This window comes from Oncorhynchus kisutch, linkage group LG10 (assembly GCF_002021735.2).
Source record: "Oncorhynchus kisutch isolate 150728-3 linkage group LG10, Okis_V2, whole genome shotgun sequence".
In the NCBI taxonomy this organism is placed as follows: Eukaryota; Metazoa; Chordata; class Actinopteri; order Salmoniformes; family Salmonidae; genus Oncorhynchus; species Oncorhynchus kisutch.
The window spans coordinates 50,948,981-50,964,706 of NC_034183.2; the positions used below are offsets into that span (position 1 = coordinate 50,948,981).

Genomic DNA, 15,726 nt, shown 5'->3' on the forward strand with positions numbered 1-15,726 from the left:
TGATTTTGATATTAGAAGTATTGTGATAAACTGTAGGCAGACAGACAGACAGACAGACAGACAGACAGACAGACAGACAGACAGACAGACAGACAGACAGACAGACAGACAGACAGACAGACAGACAGACAGACAGACAGACAGACAGACAGACAGACAGACAGACAGACAGACAGACAGACAGACAGACAGACAGACAGACAGACAGACAGACAGACAGACAGACAGACAGAGCAGGCAGGCAGGCAGGCAGGCAGACGGACGGACGGACAGACACACAGACACACAGACACACAGACACACAGACACACAGACAGACAGAGACAAACGGACACACAGACAGACACACACACACACACACACACAGAGACGCACACATACAAATGGATATACTTGCAGATAGATATATAGGTAGACAGACTGCCAGACCCTTGATACACAGCTAGAAGTGAATATAATCATTCACAATTACGCATTATATACGAATAATAACAATAATACCACCATTGATTATACATTGGGAAAAATAACGTTGGATGAGGATTGGCAAGCATGATTTGTGTCAGGATAATATATTAGTGGTAGTTGTAGTAGTGGTAGCCTATTATGTGATCATGATTATAGTGGTACATTAAAAATAAATTTTATAGTAGGCTACATTTGGTTTAAGGCACAGACAGACTGAAACATATATCATAAGTGCACTGTGGAAGCAGCCTTTATGGTGGGTGTGGGGGAACTTTTACTGACGAGGAGACAACAAATGGACACCTAAGGGTCTAGCGTCTAAAAAAATACCAGATGATGGTACAGAAGGAGGAATGAAAGGGGAAATGAAGCAATAAAAGTGGGCGAGATCACCCCGCAGACACATACAAAAGAACATTCTCCACCGCACAGACGCACCAACTGTCCAGTAACCTGGAAGCGTCGCGTCGATGATCTGGAAGTGATACGCTACACCACTACTTGACAAGACCTTGCGTAATGGAGGATTTAGAAAAAAAGACGGCCATTCTCAATGCTATATTCAAAAGATAATCTGCTATCTCCACAAAACGGCATGTTGTTTGCCTTGTCTTGTTTGTTTCCACGGTTTAGGGAGTCGTATGAGAGCGAAGGAATGTTGTAATAGCCCCGTGCTTTTTGATTAAGGATTCCTCGTAAGAGGTGGCCCAAGACTGTACATCAGAAATAATATTTGCATAGGAGCCGCTCTATCAAACCTCGCCCTCGCAGCCCGGACACGGGTATCCTTATACCACAAACACCCTCAGCCAACCACAAATGAGCATATCGAAATCGATATGTATTTCTCTAATATGACTCCGAACCAAATACAAATTCGTCATGCACACATAACAAGGTAAACATTTACAAGCACTTTCGAGTGACGACATCTTATACAAAGTCATCATATAATTTAATATTTACTAAAGGTTTATGCACACTTAAAATTTGAATATTTTCATTGGCGAGAGCAGCTATGATTGCGTTTTGCATAATTGTTTTCAAACTTTCTGTGAAACGAAACAGCGTGAGTGTAATGACAGACAAGCACGCCTTACCTTTGTTGATAATCCGTCACTAAATCCTTGGATAGCATCCGCGAGTCTCGCAGCTCGCCATACAGCATTCCTGTTGCCCCAGCTCCGTACCGCCATTAGCGCGCGAAGTCACCACTGTGGCTTTACAGGCCGCCTCCATACCGTTTAATTTACATTAGTCAACAGGAATGAAGCATCCCGTTATGAAAAATGAGACGAGACCCTCCGGTGTGTCCAGATCTCTCACAGTCAGTCACTCTCTCCATCGCAGCGGAAATCACAATCATAGTCGGCCACATTAGCATAGCGCAGGATGAGGAGGCAGGTCTTCCAGTTTCTCTGTAAACACTGCGCGGGACAAGGTTATATTTTTTTTAACTTCAACTTGCGATTAAAGAGCCTAGAACCTTGAAGGAGCACAGTGTTGCTACAAAAGGTGCGGTGTCCAAAAGATTGCTGCAATATAACCACTTGGGAAATCATAAAAAGTTCATGTTCACGGTTACCCATCCACATGACCATCCTCGGCCAATCCCAGGACCCAGGCACTCATAAAGTTCTATCACAAAGTTGTAAATTTTCATAAAACAACAAGGAATTTATTGCATTTCTTCACGACTGCTTTGGCAGTAGTGGTTCCTCCATCGCCATCTTTTTCTCTCAAAAAGGAAAGCAAAGGGAGGATTTCTCTTGCGTTTTACATGAAAGAGGTTGTAGGCCGATCGGTGGGACATAAACGTTTCTTATGAGAGTGTTTTTGTGCGCTTATAAGCAATTAATACAACGATATTGCTCAGATATTTCATATCTAGTATTTTGACCAAAGATGTTTGAAAAGGGATGTCTCAGTGTGCTATTGGCACAATGCGTAAATATTATGGATAGCAAGAACTTGGGAGGACAAGACTAGGCTTACGTTGACCATTTCCCCTGTTGTTTAGTTATATTATCATTCTATTGTTGAAACGTAAAATACATTTTAAAAAGCACATCAAAAACAATTACTTACTTGAATCGTTGCATACTCATATCACATAAATGTTAGCCATTTACGTTGCTGATAGGTTATCTATGCATTATCGAGGCCTTTGTTCAGATGTCATATATTATTTGCCTTAACATTGCTTGTATGAGACCAGCTTTATGTATTGACTGTGTATTGGTGGTGCATGTTCAGAATAAAACCATTTTCAGAACAGAAAGTCTTGCACGGCTACGATATAGCATTAAAAACAGACTTTGAGGCGTGTAAGTTAAACAACAAAGCATTCCGGTCTACCAAAATGTCCAATAGGAGATACTTTGATAAGAAGGTTTTATCGAATCGTGTGGAACAACACAACCATGGAAATATGCAAATATCAACATTCAGCTGAATATCTATGCTACAAAAAGGCGTGCGTAAAATGTTTCGCACTGCGGCATAAAAAAGACGCATTGTGGCCAAGGCCCAAATCATAAAGATGTCTTCTAAGAAGGTCCTTAAGAGAATTAAATGGATTTGCATCCTGGTTTCTTTTTCGTCTAACATACAATAGCTAAACGATGCAATTTGATGCTTCCTATAAGCAACTTAAATATGTTGATTATTAACGAAAAGGAAAAAGGAAAGACTAAACTCTGAAGACGGGTATTGTTGCTGGGCCTGCAATCCTGTCACATGAGCAGACGTTTTCGTAAGCGCCTGTTTCCCATTTTGTTGATTTTTTTGTTACTTTGATGGTGGTTTCCGGTCTTTCATTGATGCAATAAACGCATTAGTTTACAACCCCCAATATAAGCCTTCTTTTGGTCAGTGTTGTATGCACAGAAACAAGGCAGAGACTATAGCCAACAATTCCATGGCAAACGGGTAGATTTAACATCCATAGGTTAGCCTAAAAGATATATAAATAAACGGAATATTCAAAATAACCCAAACACTTGCATCAATCAACTAAACAGGATGATGAAATCGTGATACTAATAGGCTGTTTTTAGCAATACAAGTATCCCTGTTATAATCTATATTAAACATTGGGCTGCGTTAGAAATGAAAACAGGTTAGACTATCTTGACTTTATAAACACAGATTCAAAATAATATTACATGAAAATTGGAACACTTTGCTATAAGGCCTACAAATGAATGGACCTATTTCTTTGTTTAACCAGACTAGCCTGTCAGTGGAAAGCTAGCCTACTATCAACAAAATGTGATAATTAGCGAAAATAATGATGTTAAGAATTGTGGATAGTATCATGCTTCCACTCGTTTTGTTAAACAAAAGCCTTAATGCAGGCTCATTTGGTGAAATGAAATGAAGATATATCACCTACAACTGTACATGTAGCCTGTAGACCGAGCCATTGAACCATCATACATGTTAGTGTTTGTGTTTTTCTTTTTTAATCTTCGATAAGAATATTATTTTGGATTCAACAAATAGCCTAAGCCTCATCGATAGGCCATCGCCCATCACATAGGTCTATGTACTACAAACATATAGTGCCCAAGCATTTAGGAATGTAGCATATACCCAAGAGAAATCAAAAAACAAAATCATTTGCAACTGATTACTTTTTGTTTTATTGGCATGAACAGAACACTTGTGCAATTGAATAACAAATAGTTCCTCACAACACGAAAATATACAAATTCCTACATCTCGTGGTCCACTGTAGGCCTACATGTCGAGAATAAAAACAAAATACGTCAAATCAATTGACATAGGGGTAAAAGCCCTTTACAACAAGTCATAAAATATACACCCAGAAGATCACAAGATGACAGAGAATGAACATAGAATAACAAGGCTGATCGTAGAGTTGCATAACTGCTGCAAAGCCGATCCCTTTTGTCGCAAACAGGCTAGTTTTCCCAACCAGGGTTTTGCAATATTACAGATCTATGCCAAAGAAAACGGGATAATATTTATTTAAATCAACATGTAAGCAACAATAGCTTATTTAGTATCGCTTAGAAATCAATGTCATTTTTTTATCTATACAATTTCACTGTACTTTTAACAAAACAAGACGTGGCTTTAGACTACATGAATAAATCATTAATCTTGTAGGTAGTATTGTATGTTTAACTCAGTGTAAGAATAGGGGAGACACGGTTTCCCCCTACGGTTTTAATATAATATCAGTCTCATGTAGTGCCCATTAGTCTTTTCACCGTCCTTTCGCCGTCGCTACTCGTCTTCATCTTCGTCCTCCTCGCCCCCCGGCGGTTCGGCTGCAGGGGAGCTCCGTCCGGGCGTCTTGTTCTCCTTCTTCCACTTCATCCTCCGGTTCTGGAACCAGATTTTGATCTGCCTCTCGGTGAGACACAGCGCGTGAGCGATCTCTATGCGTCTTCGGCGAGTCAGGTAGCGATTGAAGTGGAACTCCTTCTCAAGCTCCAGCGTCTGGTAACGCGTGTACGTCTGTCGACCTCGCTTCCTGTCTGCACCTGTAAATAACAGAGGCAGAGCTTGTGTGAAAACACTGAACAGACAGAAATCGAGAGGAACCCCCATTTCATTTTTCTCAACAAACTGAAGTAGTAAAAAAATTTTATATCATCGAATGCTCTAGATGGACATTGTTTGTTTGTTCTTTTGAACGTGTAGGCCTATAGGCTATACCTTGTGGGTTATTTGTAAAACTTAAATAACAAAGCTTTGATAAAAGTGCATAGAAAGCAAAAGTCCAGTGGAGGGAAATGTTGTGATATGTGTTGAAATAAATTCAACAATTATGTTATATTTCTGAAGATTATATGATTCGAAGAATTTGTTGTGGAGAGGATATTGTTATTATTTACTATCTTAACGGAGGTTAAAAAGCAAAAGCAACGGGGGAAATCTTTCTCATAGTTTGTAAATAATTACATTTCTGAATCTAGCTGGGCCAAATGTACTGCATCTGTTGTGCTACCTCAGTAGTGGCCTATGTTGTAAACACGCCTAGCAGAGCAAATATAAACACATAAAAGTTACATTTTACGAGCTGTTTCCACTACTAATTTTAAGTGTACAGTAAATAGTTTCATATTCCCCGCAGGTATAGCCGTGGGGTAGTAAGAGGGAAGCGGATGTATAGGCCTGAAAGGAAGTGAAAGTAATTTCCACACTGTTATTTTGTTATGGAATTCTAGTTTAAAAAAGTATCACTGATCAGAAATATAAATAAATTGCAGTGTTTTTTCATTAGTATTCCTGTTCAGATAGCGTTGACTGTAGGCCCACCACAAATCTTTAGTGCCATTTTGGCCTCGAATCCAGCAACGTATCATGAAAATAACAAGAAAAGAATAGGAATAAATAAGGAATATTTGTAATGAGATACTATAGGCCTTTAAATGCTTGTATTACAAGCTTAGGTAATCTATAGGTTTCCTATTCCATCATGTGCATAATACATTGTATTTTTGTAAAGTATCTCAAATAGCCTTATACTTTGCGCCACTTACTTTTCATTGACATTAATGATGCAGTTAATAGAAATAGCATCTACCTGTAAAGATATATCGACTGATACCCAGTATCATTCAACTGGCAAGGATTCAAACCAATAGTGGCAAATGGCACGCAAGTTCCTTCCATAACAGGTAGCCTAGCTTATACAATAGAAGTAGGCTACAAAACCATAAAATCCAACTGAAAATGATCAGCTGTATATTCATGCATATATCATTCCTTGGAACATAAAATGGGAGTTTTCGTGTGCACAACAACACAACCCTTCCCCACACAACAGGACCACTATCGTAATTGGGCGTAGGGCCTTCTCGGATAAACGTCGATGGCACATAGGCGAGGAGCAAAACAAGATCACTCCCTGTTTATATACACAAGTGGTTTTACTTCCAAAAGTCCCGCATACGTTGCGAATGGGACGGGTCTCCTCACGTTTCCGCTCAAGGCAGACATCGAATGGAGTCTGAGCTGAGCTGCAGCACTGTGGGGTTTTATTGCACGCCGTGGTCACTGGTTTGGTTCTCATTTCCTCTCTGGCGACGTGTCACAATTCTGGCTGAAACTGGCTCGAAATGAGACAGGAGGAGGTTTGGAGGTCTAGGGAGCCAGCCGAAGGGGGGGGGGGGGGGGGGGGGGGTGCGAGAAGTAGGGAGCGAGAGAGAGAGAAAGGGGGGTATATTCTTATGGATTATATTTTTCTCTCCCATGGTGTCCTCGGTGATTTGTGTTTCAGCAGAGAGAAACGGCTTGGCTGGAATTATTCTCAGTGAAACGCAGTTTTGTCAGGAATTTTAACAAGAGCGAGCATTGTGCTCTCAGAGACCCTCTAGTACGCTCGCGCATAGTCTACAACACATTGAAAGTTAATGTCTGTGTGAGAGAGGGTTCTCTCTCTGTGTGTGTGTGTGTGTGTGTGTGTGTGTGTGTGTGTGTGTGTGTGTGTGTGTGTGTGTGTGTGTGTGTGTGTGTGTGTGTGTGTGACTACATTTGATAAGGATATTATTTATGAAGTAACATTTGTTATGGAGAAGTGCATATATTTCCTTTCACATAGAAAAATATGCTTTGTAGGCTCAAACATCACACTCAAATAGTCTAGTTAAAACAACTATTTATGTCCTTTCATCTAAATTCAATTAAATAAGTTAATTGCTAGGCCATGCCATGCTGGTGAGCATGTCAGTAAAAAACATGTTGTGTATGTTGTGTGTGTGAGTGAGTGAGTGAGTGAGTGAGTGTGAGTGTGTGTAACTATTCTTGTGAGGATCTTAGTTGACACAAGAATAGTAAACAAAAAAAATTGACCAACTGGGGACATTTTGTTAGTCCCCACACGGTCAAATGCTATTTCTAGGTGGTTTAGGGTTAAGGTTAGAATTATGTTAAGGGTTAGGAGTTAGGGTTAAGGTTAGGCTTAGGGTTAGAGTTAGGTGTAGGGTTAGGGATTAGAGAAAATAGGATTTTGAATGGGAGTGAATTGTGTGTCCCCACAATGTCAGCTGTACAAGACTGTGTGTGTGTGTGTGTGTGTATGTGAGTGTGTGTGTGTGTGAGAGAGAGAGGGAGACAGACTGCCTGCCTGCTGGTCCATCACTGTGTGTACCTACTAGTCAATTTGAGCAATGTCTTGATTTGTTATATTTATTTGTGTATGAATAGTCTTAGCCTCATAAAATTACACCTGAAAATCTAAATTAGGTTTTCAAAGTCAGTTGGTGGCTCCTATAACCAAATTAGCAAGCGGTAGGCTGGCAAAGAGAGACAGACAAGCCAGGCATGAGCACGCTTCCATTAGGATTTTTTTTATTTTTAAGTATGCATATTTCACACAAGGACATACATAGCCTACACACAACTTACACGACGAGCGTAAATTTATGAGAAAACGCGTGGAAACGAATGTCTGCAAGAAGATGTCAAAATCCCTGCTAATGAGGACGTATGTTTCAAAACTATTTATGATGTTGTACGTTTTACGCCAGAGGCTAACAAGAGGAGGGAGCACTAAATTGACAATTGACTGATAGGAATTTTGTGGTAATAGTAGCCAAGGCCTTGAGAGGTTAGTGAAAATGATTCGACAAAATTGTTGTCAGCCACTATTTCACATGAGCCGCGCGCACTAAAAGTGGTTGTTCGTTGATGGTGTGTAGTTGTTCAGCCTCCTAAAGTGCATACAACGCACACCACACAAACACAGGCAGGCGCGCGCAGAGACACATACCACAGCTACACAGCCACTTACACACACAGCCATTTACACACACGTTTTACGCATGACATTATTTGACAGTACACTGGCGTAACACGAATTGCTATTTTGTAAGCATCATTTTCTCAGACTAGACTTACTTGTTTGTTGTGTGGGCTGTAGGCAGCTGTAAGGCCCACTGCAACTATTCATCAAGCCAGTTCAGAATGTCAGACAAAGGCGTTTCTATAACAAAACAACACAGCCTAACATCGCAAACCAAGAGCTAACCAACTATTAGCATCACAGTGTTTTTAGTGTTTGCAACACTCGGAGGCATTTATGCGATAATAATATAAGCCAGCGAACACGGGGCAGAGACCAGGCATCTGGAAATCATGCTGTGTTGTAGAGTGCGCTTACCACGAGATCCTATCGAAACAGCATAAACAACAGAAAGCGATGGATTAACCTGTTTAGGCTATTTCTTTCTACCCGAGAACGGAGTAAAATAATCCAACGCCCTTTCTCTTTCTGTTTTAACACAATACCGCCTAATGAATATTCAGATGTCTTAAATTATGATTTTATTGAGGTCATATAGCAATAAAAGATGCGCAGGCAAAGCGGCGTAAAGCATAGTTGAGGAAGTAGCCCTGGCCACTTCGCAACCGCACTGTTATAAGACCGTTTACGAGAATTATTAGGTCGGCGCAAAGCCCCATTCCTTTCTCCCCTCCTCTTCTTTTGAAAACATACATTTTAAGCTCACATACCTGAGGTTCTCATCCATGGGTAGATCCGTAAACTGTCCTCGTTCTGTCTCTGCTCCGCCTTACCGCAGCTGGACACCTTGGACGGGTCACCACCGGAGCAAATCATGGAGAGGTTGGGGTGTTCAAAGTGGGAGCAGTGCATGTTCAGAGAGCCGGTGCCCAGCCCGTACGCAGAGGGATACATGCTGCGGGTTTGGGTGGGCATGTTCCCTGCGTTATTGTACAGTCCCGACAGTGTGGAGGAAGAGGAGGAGAAGCCTGCGCCGCCGGAGCCCGAGACATAGCTGCTGGCTCCCGGTGAACTGGACGCAAAGGCGCAAGAAGTTTGCTCGGGAAAGACCCCACTTGGAATAACCGAACTTGCAGCTTGATATTTGGAAAACAAAGCGTTCGCATAATACAATGAACTCATAATTTGACCGGTGATTTGTAGGCCGGGAGGTTTTACTGTCGGTTTTACGAGGTACTGTGATATATTACAGAATTACAGTCTAGATTTACACCAAAAATCACCCCTTTTTCCTCAGGGGCCACGTGACGAGGGCCATGTGATACAAACTCGTCCAATAACAGCAGGGCTTCCTACAAGCTCAGCTAATGTGGAAAATAGTGCACCGCTGACCATAAACATAAAATACTTCAGTCTATTCACTCGAAGCCAAAAGGTAGGCCTACCTCCAATCAAGGAACTAACTAGAACACAAACAAATCGATGGTCAATAGAATATATTATGTAATCACCCGGCGCGTTGCACAGTGATAAAAAGGGCTGATGCTTACAAATATCCAACTGAATGTATACAGACAGGTCTTAAAATGTCCTCGACTTCTCGTTGGACACCACACAAATGAGAAAAACCTATTAGTTTCCATATCGATTTTACTTATCCTTGTCAGTGGTGGGATCTCTCAGCAAGTTCCTCTGTATGTTATTGTGGTCTCTGCGCACGATCCCTGTACTATGTCCAGGGACCAGTGGAGCCCACTCCGGCCCACTCCGACCCACTCCGGCCCTCTCTGGGAGAATTTCTGCTTCAGAGCATCCCTCTTTTCACAGCTTCCATCTCCAGCACGACAGAGAAGCTCTGGACAACACGAGCACGTTTGTTTTTACGGAACAGGGAGGCCAGTAGCTGTCTCGAGTCGCCTAGAGCCACGTACCACGCTCTCCCAGCGTTTGACAAGATTTACCTGGCGCACAGGTGCTTTTATGCACCTTCTTTTTTCTTTCCCCCTCTCGAATAAGACTCAACACGAATGTGACTGTTATGGGAAGTCAGATATCATCACGTTTTTTTCTGAAGGGGGGGGTGGGGGCGTCTTGTAACTGCCAGTAGTCATATGATTTAGCCAGACTTTAGCCACAAGATTGCGTGGAGATAAACATGGGCGACACAATTCTGACCATGCGTCAATCCCTACATTGTTAGAAGTGTACACCCAGTAGCCATAAATACTCATTGGTTTGGTGAAGGTTTTAATGCACTTGTGTACTTTGGGTAAGATTACTAATTGGTTGAGTCAGTCTGTGTGGTGACGGGCACTATTGGGATTCACACCTTGAGAGGAAATGAAGCGGCAATGATGTCACAGATTCTCGCTTGTAAACTTTATTGTGTCCTCTGTCTTCCGCTGCTTCCAGATTTAGACAATAGAACAAAGTGATGAAGAACAATAAAGCATATCATCAAGTCCCCATAAACTAATTCACGAGTAGCCTACAGTACACATTCTGTTAAAACGAGGGGTCACATGACATCCTTTTTTATTTCCATTGCATTTTTATTCATTTTTTTTCTTCTCCATTTTTGCACTGTGCGCATGCTTACCCAAATAAGGAAGACAACAAAATACCATCAATCAAAACGAACTAAGGAAGGACAAGTGTAAAAATAGGAAAGCCTATACAGCATAAATAGGCAGTTTCATGTTGTTGGAATTCATTATTCGCCACGTCGTCATAACATAGAAGTGAGAACAGTAAAAAGTGCACCATTTAACTTAAAAACTATACAGCTGCCGAGATAATTGTTAATGACAAAATTCTAACATTATAAATGTTTTTTTTTTCTCACGATAATTGTTCCACAATGAAAGGACTCTATTTTTAACACAATAATAATTTCCAACATCAGATAAAAAGTACAAATGCTTCATTTCCCGTTCAAATGTTTCGTTTTGTCTCCCAACAAACACAATGTGAATGGTCCTGTCCTTTGTCACCGTCAGGAGACTTTCCCTTCGAATGAATCAAACCTGGAACGACTAGCCAAAGACTGCCATGTTCCGAGACAAAACCACATGCTGGCCCCACTTTCCTCGCTGCCTTTTCCGCGGTGCTGATTTCGAACCCCCCCAGTCTCCCTATAGCTTACATTTGCTTGGCTTTGTCGCAGTCTTCCCCGGACGAGTGTGTCCCCGTGCCCTGCTCCTTCTGTCGTTTCTCCTGCTCGATCTCTTCCTGCTCTGTCTTACTGCTGGGGAACTTGTCCTTGTTGTTTTCCTTTTTCCATTTCATCCTCCTGTTCTGAAACCAGATTTTGACCTGTCTCTCGGTCAGTCCCAGGGCGTGCGATACCTCTATTCGCCGCTTGCGGGTCAGGTAGGGGTTGAATAGGAACTCTTTCTCCAGCTCCAGTGTCTGGTAACGGCTGTAGGTCTGTCGGCCTCGCCTCCGTCCGGCAGCTACTGACAAAATGAGAGGACATGTTTGAGGAAAACATACAAATAACCATAACGAATAGCCTATACAATTTCACAAATGCAATCCCCTTATCTCCATCCCTAATATCCCCATAAGCAATTATTATTGTCTAGGCCTACAGACTGAAGCTATCAATTATATAATCCACTCATTTTTTTATATATATATCCGAGGTTACTTAAACCTAGATTGACTTCCAAGTGATTTATCAGCATTGCAATGCAATTCAAATGATTGGATGTTCAATGTCCACACATTCATAGGATATTCAATAAAATCCAAAGCAAATCATGTCTGACGGCCACACATAGGCTACTCAACGCATTGGGTGAAGCCATAAAGCGCCTAACCTGTGGGAAATGGCCACCTTGTAGCGAAATAATCCCAGAGACCACTTTAAGTCGTAAAAGGGGGTAGTAAAACTTTAACCTGGGTGAGAAGTAAGAGAATCAGCTGCGGGCCAGCTCGCACATGTAGAGAAAAGATTTGCTCTCTTCTCTATACCCCTCTCTCTTGTATATGGCGGGGTCATTAAACTGTAAAGTTTTGGACACCATAAAACCATAAAAGCACTTTGTCTCTCCTTTTGAACACAGGAAACGCACCTCGGCCCTAATTGCGAATGGTTTGAGGTTTAATATTCTACCCCTTTCCCGCTATTCATGCATACCCACACGCAGTGTTTCAGTTTTTAGCTCGGACTTACATTGCGGTCTCATCCACGGGAATAACTGCGTTGGAGAGGGGCTCTGTTCCGTGCTCTCCGTCTCATCCCCGATACCACCAGCGGCTAGCTTGCAGTCGTTGTACTGGACCAAATCTGGGTCCTGGGGTCCAAAAAGGGTTTGCCTCTGGAGAGCGTCGTACCCGTAGAAGTTGCCCGGCTCTCCATGGCATGTTACGGCGCAGGGACTCTGTTGGTAAGGGGCACTGGAGAGCGTGGACGCTCCGTGGTGGTAAAATTCCTGGATTTGAGGGGGATGTTGGAAAGTTGCTCCAGAGCCTGGTCCATACACTACTGTGGGTCTACTCCCAAGGTCCTGCGCGAACCCGCACTCGTAATAATTGGGACGTAAAGAGTCTCCGCTCTTGTATTTGGAGAAGAGAGAGTTGACAAAATATGAACTCATCTTTTGTTGTTGTTGGTTTTGTTGTTGTTTGTGATTATAAAGACTCAAGCGCTCGAGAGGAAGGCAATTGAAGAGTTATTGGGTGAAAAAAAGAAAGAACCCAAGCTGGTTCGCAATATATGGACTAATGTTGTATTTCAAAACACCCAATCTAAAAAGCCGAAGCCACAATCATGCCGATTCCATAAAATCGTCTCCAATGAAGTGCTCCTGCATCACAATTCTGGTATGAGGTGCCAGTTTACAAACAGTTTTCTGTGATTTACTCCGCTGCAAATGAGTTGTTTCATATTTTGCGGTGTCTTTTCACGATAATTTGCATCTATTATCGGGTCCTCATCTCATTGGCTTCTCGCATCCCACACGGACACTGCTCTACTCTGCGGGCTTCTGATATGGAAGGAGTGAGAGAATGAAAAAGAGAGAAAAAGAGAAAGGGAGAGGGAGCAATGGACTAGGGGGAAGAGAGGGGGGTCGAGGGAGAGAGGAGGGGAGAATATGCGCATTAATATATTCAAGCGGGTAAGTTAATGAGAAATCTGCCGCTTTGCATCAGATCAAATAGAGAGCGCCCCCCCACCCACCACAACTTACCCACTCTAAAAACCTCTCTTGGAGATGGATTTTTAGCATTAGCCTAGCTAATAGTCAACCTAAACGGATGCACATATAGCCTACTCATTCATTTCAAAATTATAATGAGGTGGGATCCTCTTTTTCGAAAATGTCAGAGTCGCCCTTGCAAATTGTGAAAGTACACGATGTAATTGGTATCAGTTTTAACAAGTCCTATAAATGTAATTGCAGTTCTAAAACAACTTGTCTAAGCCCCGGCACCAGCGTCTGAGGCTTGTTGAGAACAAACGAGGTAGTCAGATTTAACATTTTGATTATAGTATTTTAATAAATATGATATTCATAAAGATGTGAAGATGTCTGAAAGGAGCGACACTCGTGGTATAATGGAGAAAGTGGTTGTAAATGGTTTAACAAACTATAAAATGCAATAAACGCTGAGGCTGTTTGTTGTTTACACCTAGCATCAAAAAAGCTGTTAAGATTTTATGAGGTTCCACGACCAAAGCCATAAATGCTTCACTTGGAGCAATTTCACCGATACAGAAATATTCAAGTATTTAATTGTCATTTCAGTTGTGTTTTCCATACGGACTGTCATTATAGAAGCTGATATTTTAACCCCTAGACGTATTTTCTGGAATAACTTAATGAGGGGATAACTTGAGGGAAGGTTGTGTTCGTTAATGACCTCATAAAAACGAAACTATTGTTAGGATTGGGACTAAAATACGTTTTAAAGATAATATAGGCCTATCTATACGTGATTGGTTTGAGAAATAGGCTGAGCGTAGTTTGCATTTACAAAATGAAGCCAGGAGGAGTGTCGCCAAGCATTTATTCAGAATTATAATATTAGGACAACTAGCCTAGATAATTAAGATTATGATAACGTCTTAGTTAGGTTTTATTGGCCAATGTATGACTTTCATTGTAGTATAGGACCCAAACGAATTATAACTCTTTGTTATTCTTGTTTTATGCAGTTGTCCGATATTATGTAAGATATAGGCCTATATGTTCAAGATTGTTGAAATTAAGTGAGAAAATGTCAATTTTGCGTGCATTATTTTATTCCCAGTGTGCGTACGCAAGCATTAGCCCTGCTAGGCTACTGTCAAATGTAACAGTTGCAATTTTTAAAAACACATTATTAACCGTGTTTTTTGGAAAACTTTAAAACATATGACATGTGAATGTCCAACTTACAGTAGGACAATTTGTCTGCCATTTTTTTCATACTTCTTAGCTTGTGCATTCATGACGTTAAGGAGTGTACTGCAATTTTAATAAAGGTTCTAAACCCAAATAAATTAGCTATCTATTGGAATTATAACAAACTTTCGAATTAGCTACACTGAATTAACTGTTGTCCTTTACATATCAGGGAGTTCTAATGCAAAGTCAAACTTTCACAGCGCTAAAAGCGTTACCAATGTAGAGTGTTACCCAATTTAGCGACATTTTACTTCTAGTATGACGGTTTACAGCAAGAGTCACTTATTTCCATATTTCGTTACATTGTAAAAAACCTAAGTTATGAACAGCGTTTTTCGATCCGAACAATGAATATAATAGTTGTACTACAAAGTTAAACATATTGCAATCGAATAACAATAAATCATAAAAACCTTCAAAACATTCAGTTGATTTGAGTAATTATTCCCAAAGTCATGGACAACAACTTTAAACCAACAGAAGATCAATTATTACAGATTAGTAGGCTATATAATCCTCTCAGAAGAGCTGTGCCCTCTATATGTGTGCTTTATTTGCAGGCTAATAGCATTTCTGAAGAAGCAAACAAATTGCCAAATCATTGTCAGTCAATATGCTTCTGTTTGACTATTCAAATATATAGCCCTAAATTGAAATCTTACCCTAATACGGGAGAAACATATAGGCCTATATTAATCTTCTTGTCGCCCTTCAAAATATCTTAAGTAAAGCAAGAGGTTCTCTGCGCCCAAGTTTAGGTGGTGTAAAGTGGACTGTCTGAGTTTTCTAAGGACTTCCGGATAGGCAGACAACACAGTGGAGGCTTTCTTTCGTGGACCAACATCGCCACCAAGAGGCCGTTTTTAGGTGTGACGCAGGGATTTCAAGTTGATACCAGTTCATAATTCTAGAAACACCACACATAAACCAACATATAATGACAGTATTTCGCAACTAAACCGTGAAAGTATAGGCCTTATTTCGAAATAAGAAAATATATTGGCCACAAGACCTGTTCCTCTTCTGTTCCTCTTCTGAAGACATGTTAGTCCTTATGCCGTCTAGTTCAATTAATATTGCAAAAAAATGTGTCGTTGTCTAGGCCTATTTAATTGATAACATATTATCAATCGAGTA

The 15,726-nt window shown here is 41.0% G+C and overlaps 3 protein-coding genes across 4 annotated transcripts in view; all 3 read right to left on the minus strand.

Annotated features, from left to right (window-relative positions):
* The window catches only part of LOC109898328 (homeobox protein Hox-B3a-like), a 58,250-nt gene extending 56,254 nt beyond the window's left edge, over positions 1–1,996 (minus strand). Inside the window, exon 1 of the mRNA XM_031833890.1 lies at positions 1,569–1,996. The gene's annotated coding sequence lies outside the window, so the exon portion shown is untranslated. The remainder of the gene's footprint in view (positions 1–1,568) is intronic.
* A 2,095-nt stretch (positions 1,997–4,091) lies between these two features.
* Positions 4,092–10,217, minus strand: LOC109898333 (homeobox protein Hox-B7a). The gene is made up of 2 exons (XM_020493275.2): positions 8,962–10,217; positions 4,092–4,985 (listed from the first exon to the last, which is right to left on the minus strand). The coding sequence occupies exons 1-2, from the start codon at positions 9,371–9,373 to the stop codon at positions 4,726–4,728; spliced, it is 672 nt and encodes a 223-aa protein (XP_020348864.1). The 5' UTR covers positions 9,374–10,217; the 3' UTR covers positions 4,092–4,725.
* Positions 10,218–10,548: 331 nt separating this feature from the next.
* On the minus strand, positions 10,549–13,249 carry LOC109898334 (homeobox protein Hox-B8a-like). Of its 2 annotated transcripts, none has more exons than XM_031833893.1 (2): positions 12,372–13,249; positions 10,549–11,649 (listed from the first exon to the last, which is right to left on the minus strand). In XM_031833893.1, exons 1-2 carry the CDS (start codon positions 12,793–12,795, stop codon positions 11,333–11,335), a joined length of 741 nt encoding a protein of 246 aa, XP_031689753.1. In that variant the 5' UTR covers positions 12,796–13,249; the 3' UTR covers positions 10,549–11,332. The 2 variants fall into 2 exon arrangements, with proteins under 2 accessions (XP_031689753.1, XP_031689754.1); XM_031833894.1 differs by having other exon boundaries at positions 10,549–11,646; positions 12,372–13,246.
* Between the last annotated feature and the right edge of the window lie 2,477 nt (positions 13,250–15,726).

What these genes read in the sequence shown, in the direction of transcription:
- LOC109898333 (XM_020493275.2), bottom strand. Translation starts at nt 9,373, where the DNA reads ATGAGTTCATTGTATTATGCGAACGCTTTGTTTTCCAAATATCAAGCT. An exon ending in CCCATGGATGAGAACCTCAG is followed by an intron (nt 4,986 to 8,961) that starts GTATGTGAGCTT and finishes TGTTATTTACAG; the next exon opens with GTGCAGACAGGAAGCGAGGT.
- LOC109898334 (XM_031833893.1), bottom strand. Translation starts at nt 12,795, where the DNA reads ATGAGTTCATATTTTGTCAACTCTCTCTTCTCCAAATACAAGAGCGGA. An exon ending in CCCGTGGATGAGACCGCAAT is followed by an intron (nt 11,650 to 12,371) that starts GTAAGTCCGAGC and finishes TCATTTTGTCAG; the next exon opens with TAGCTGCCGGACGGAGGCGA.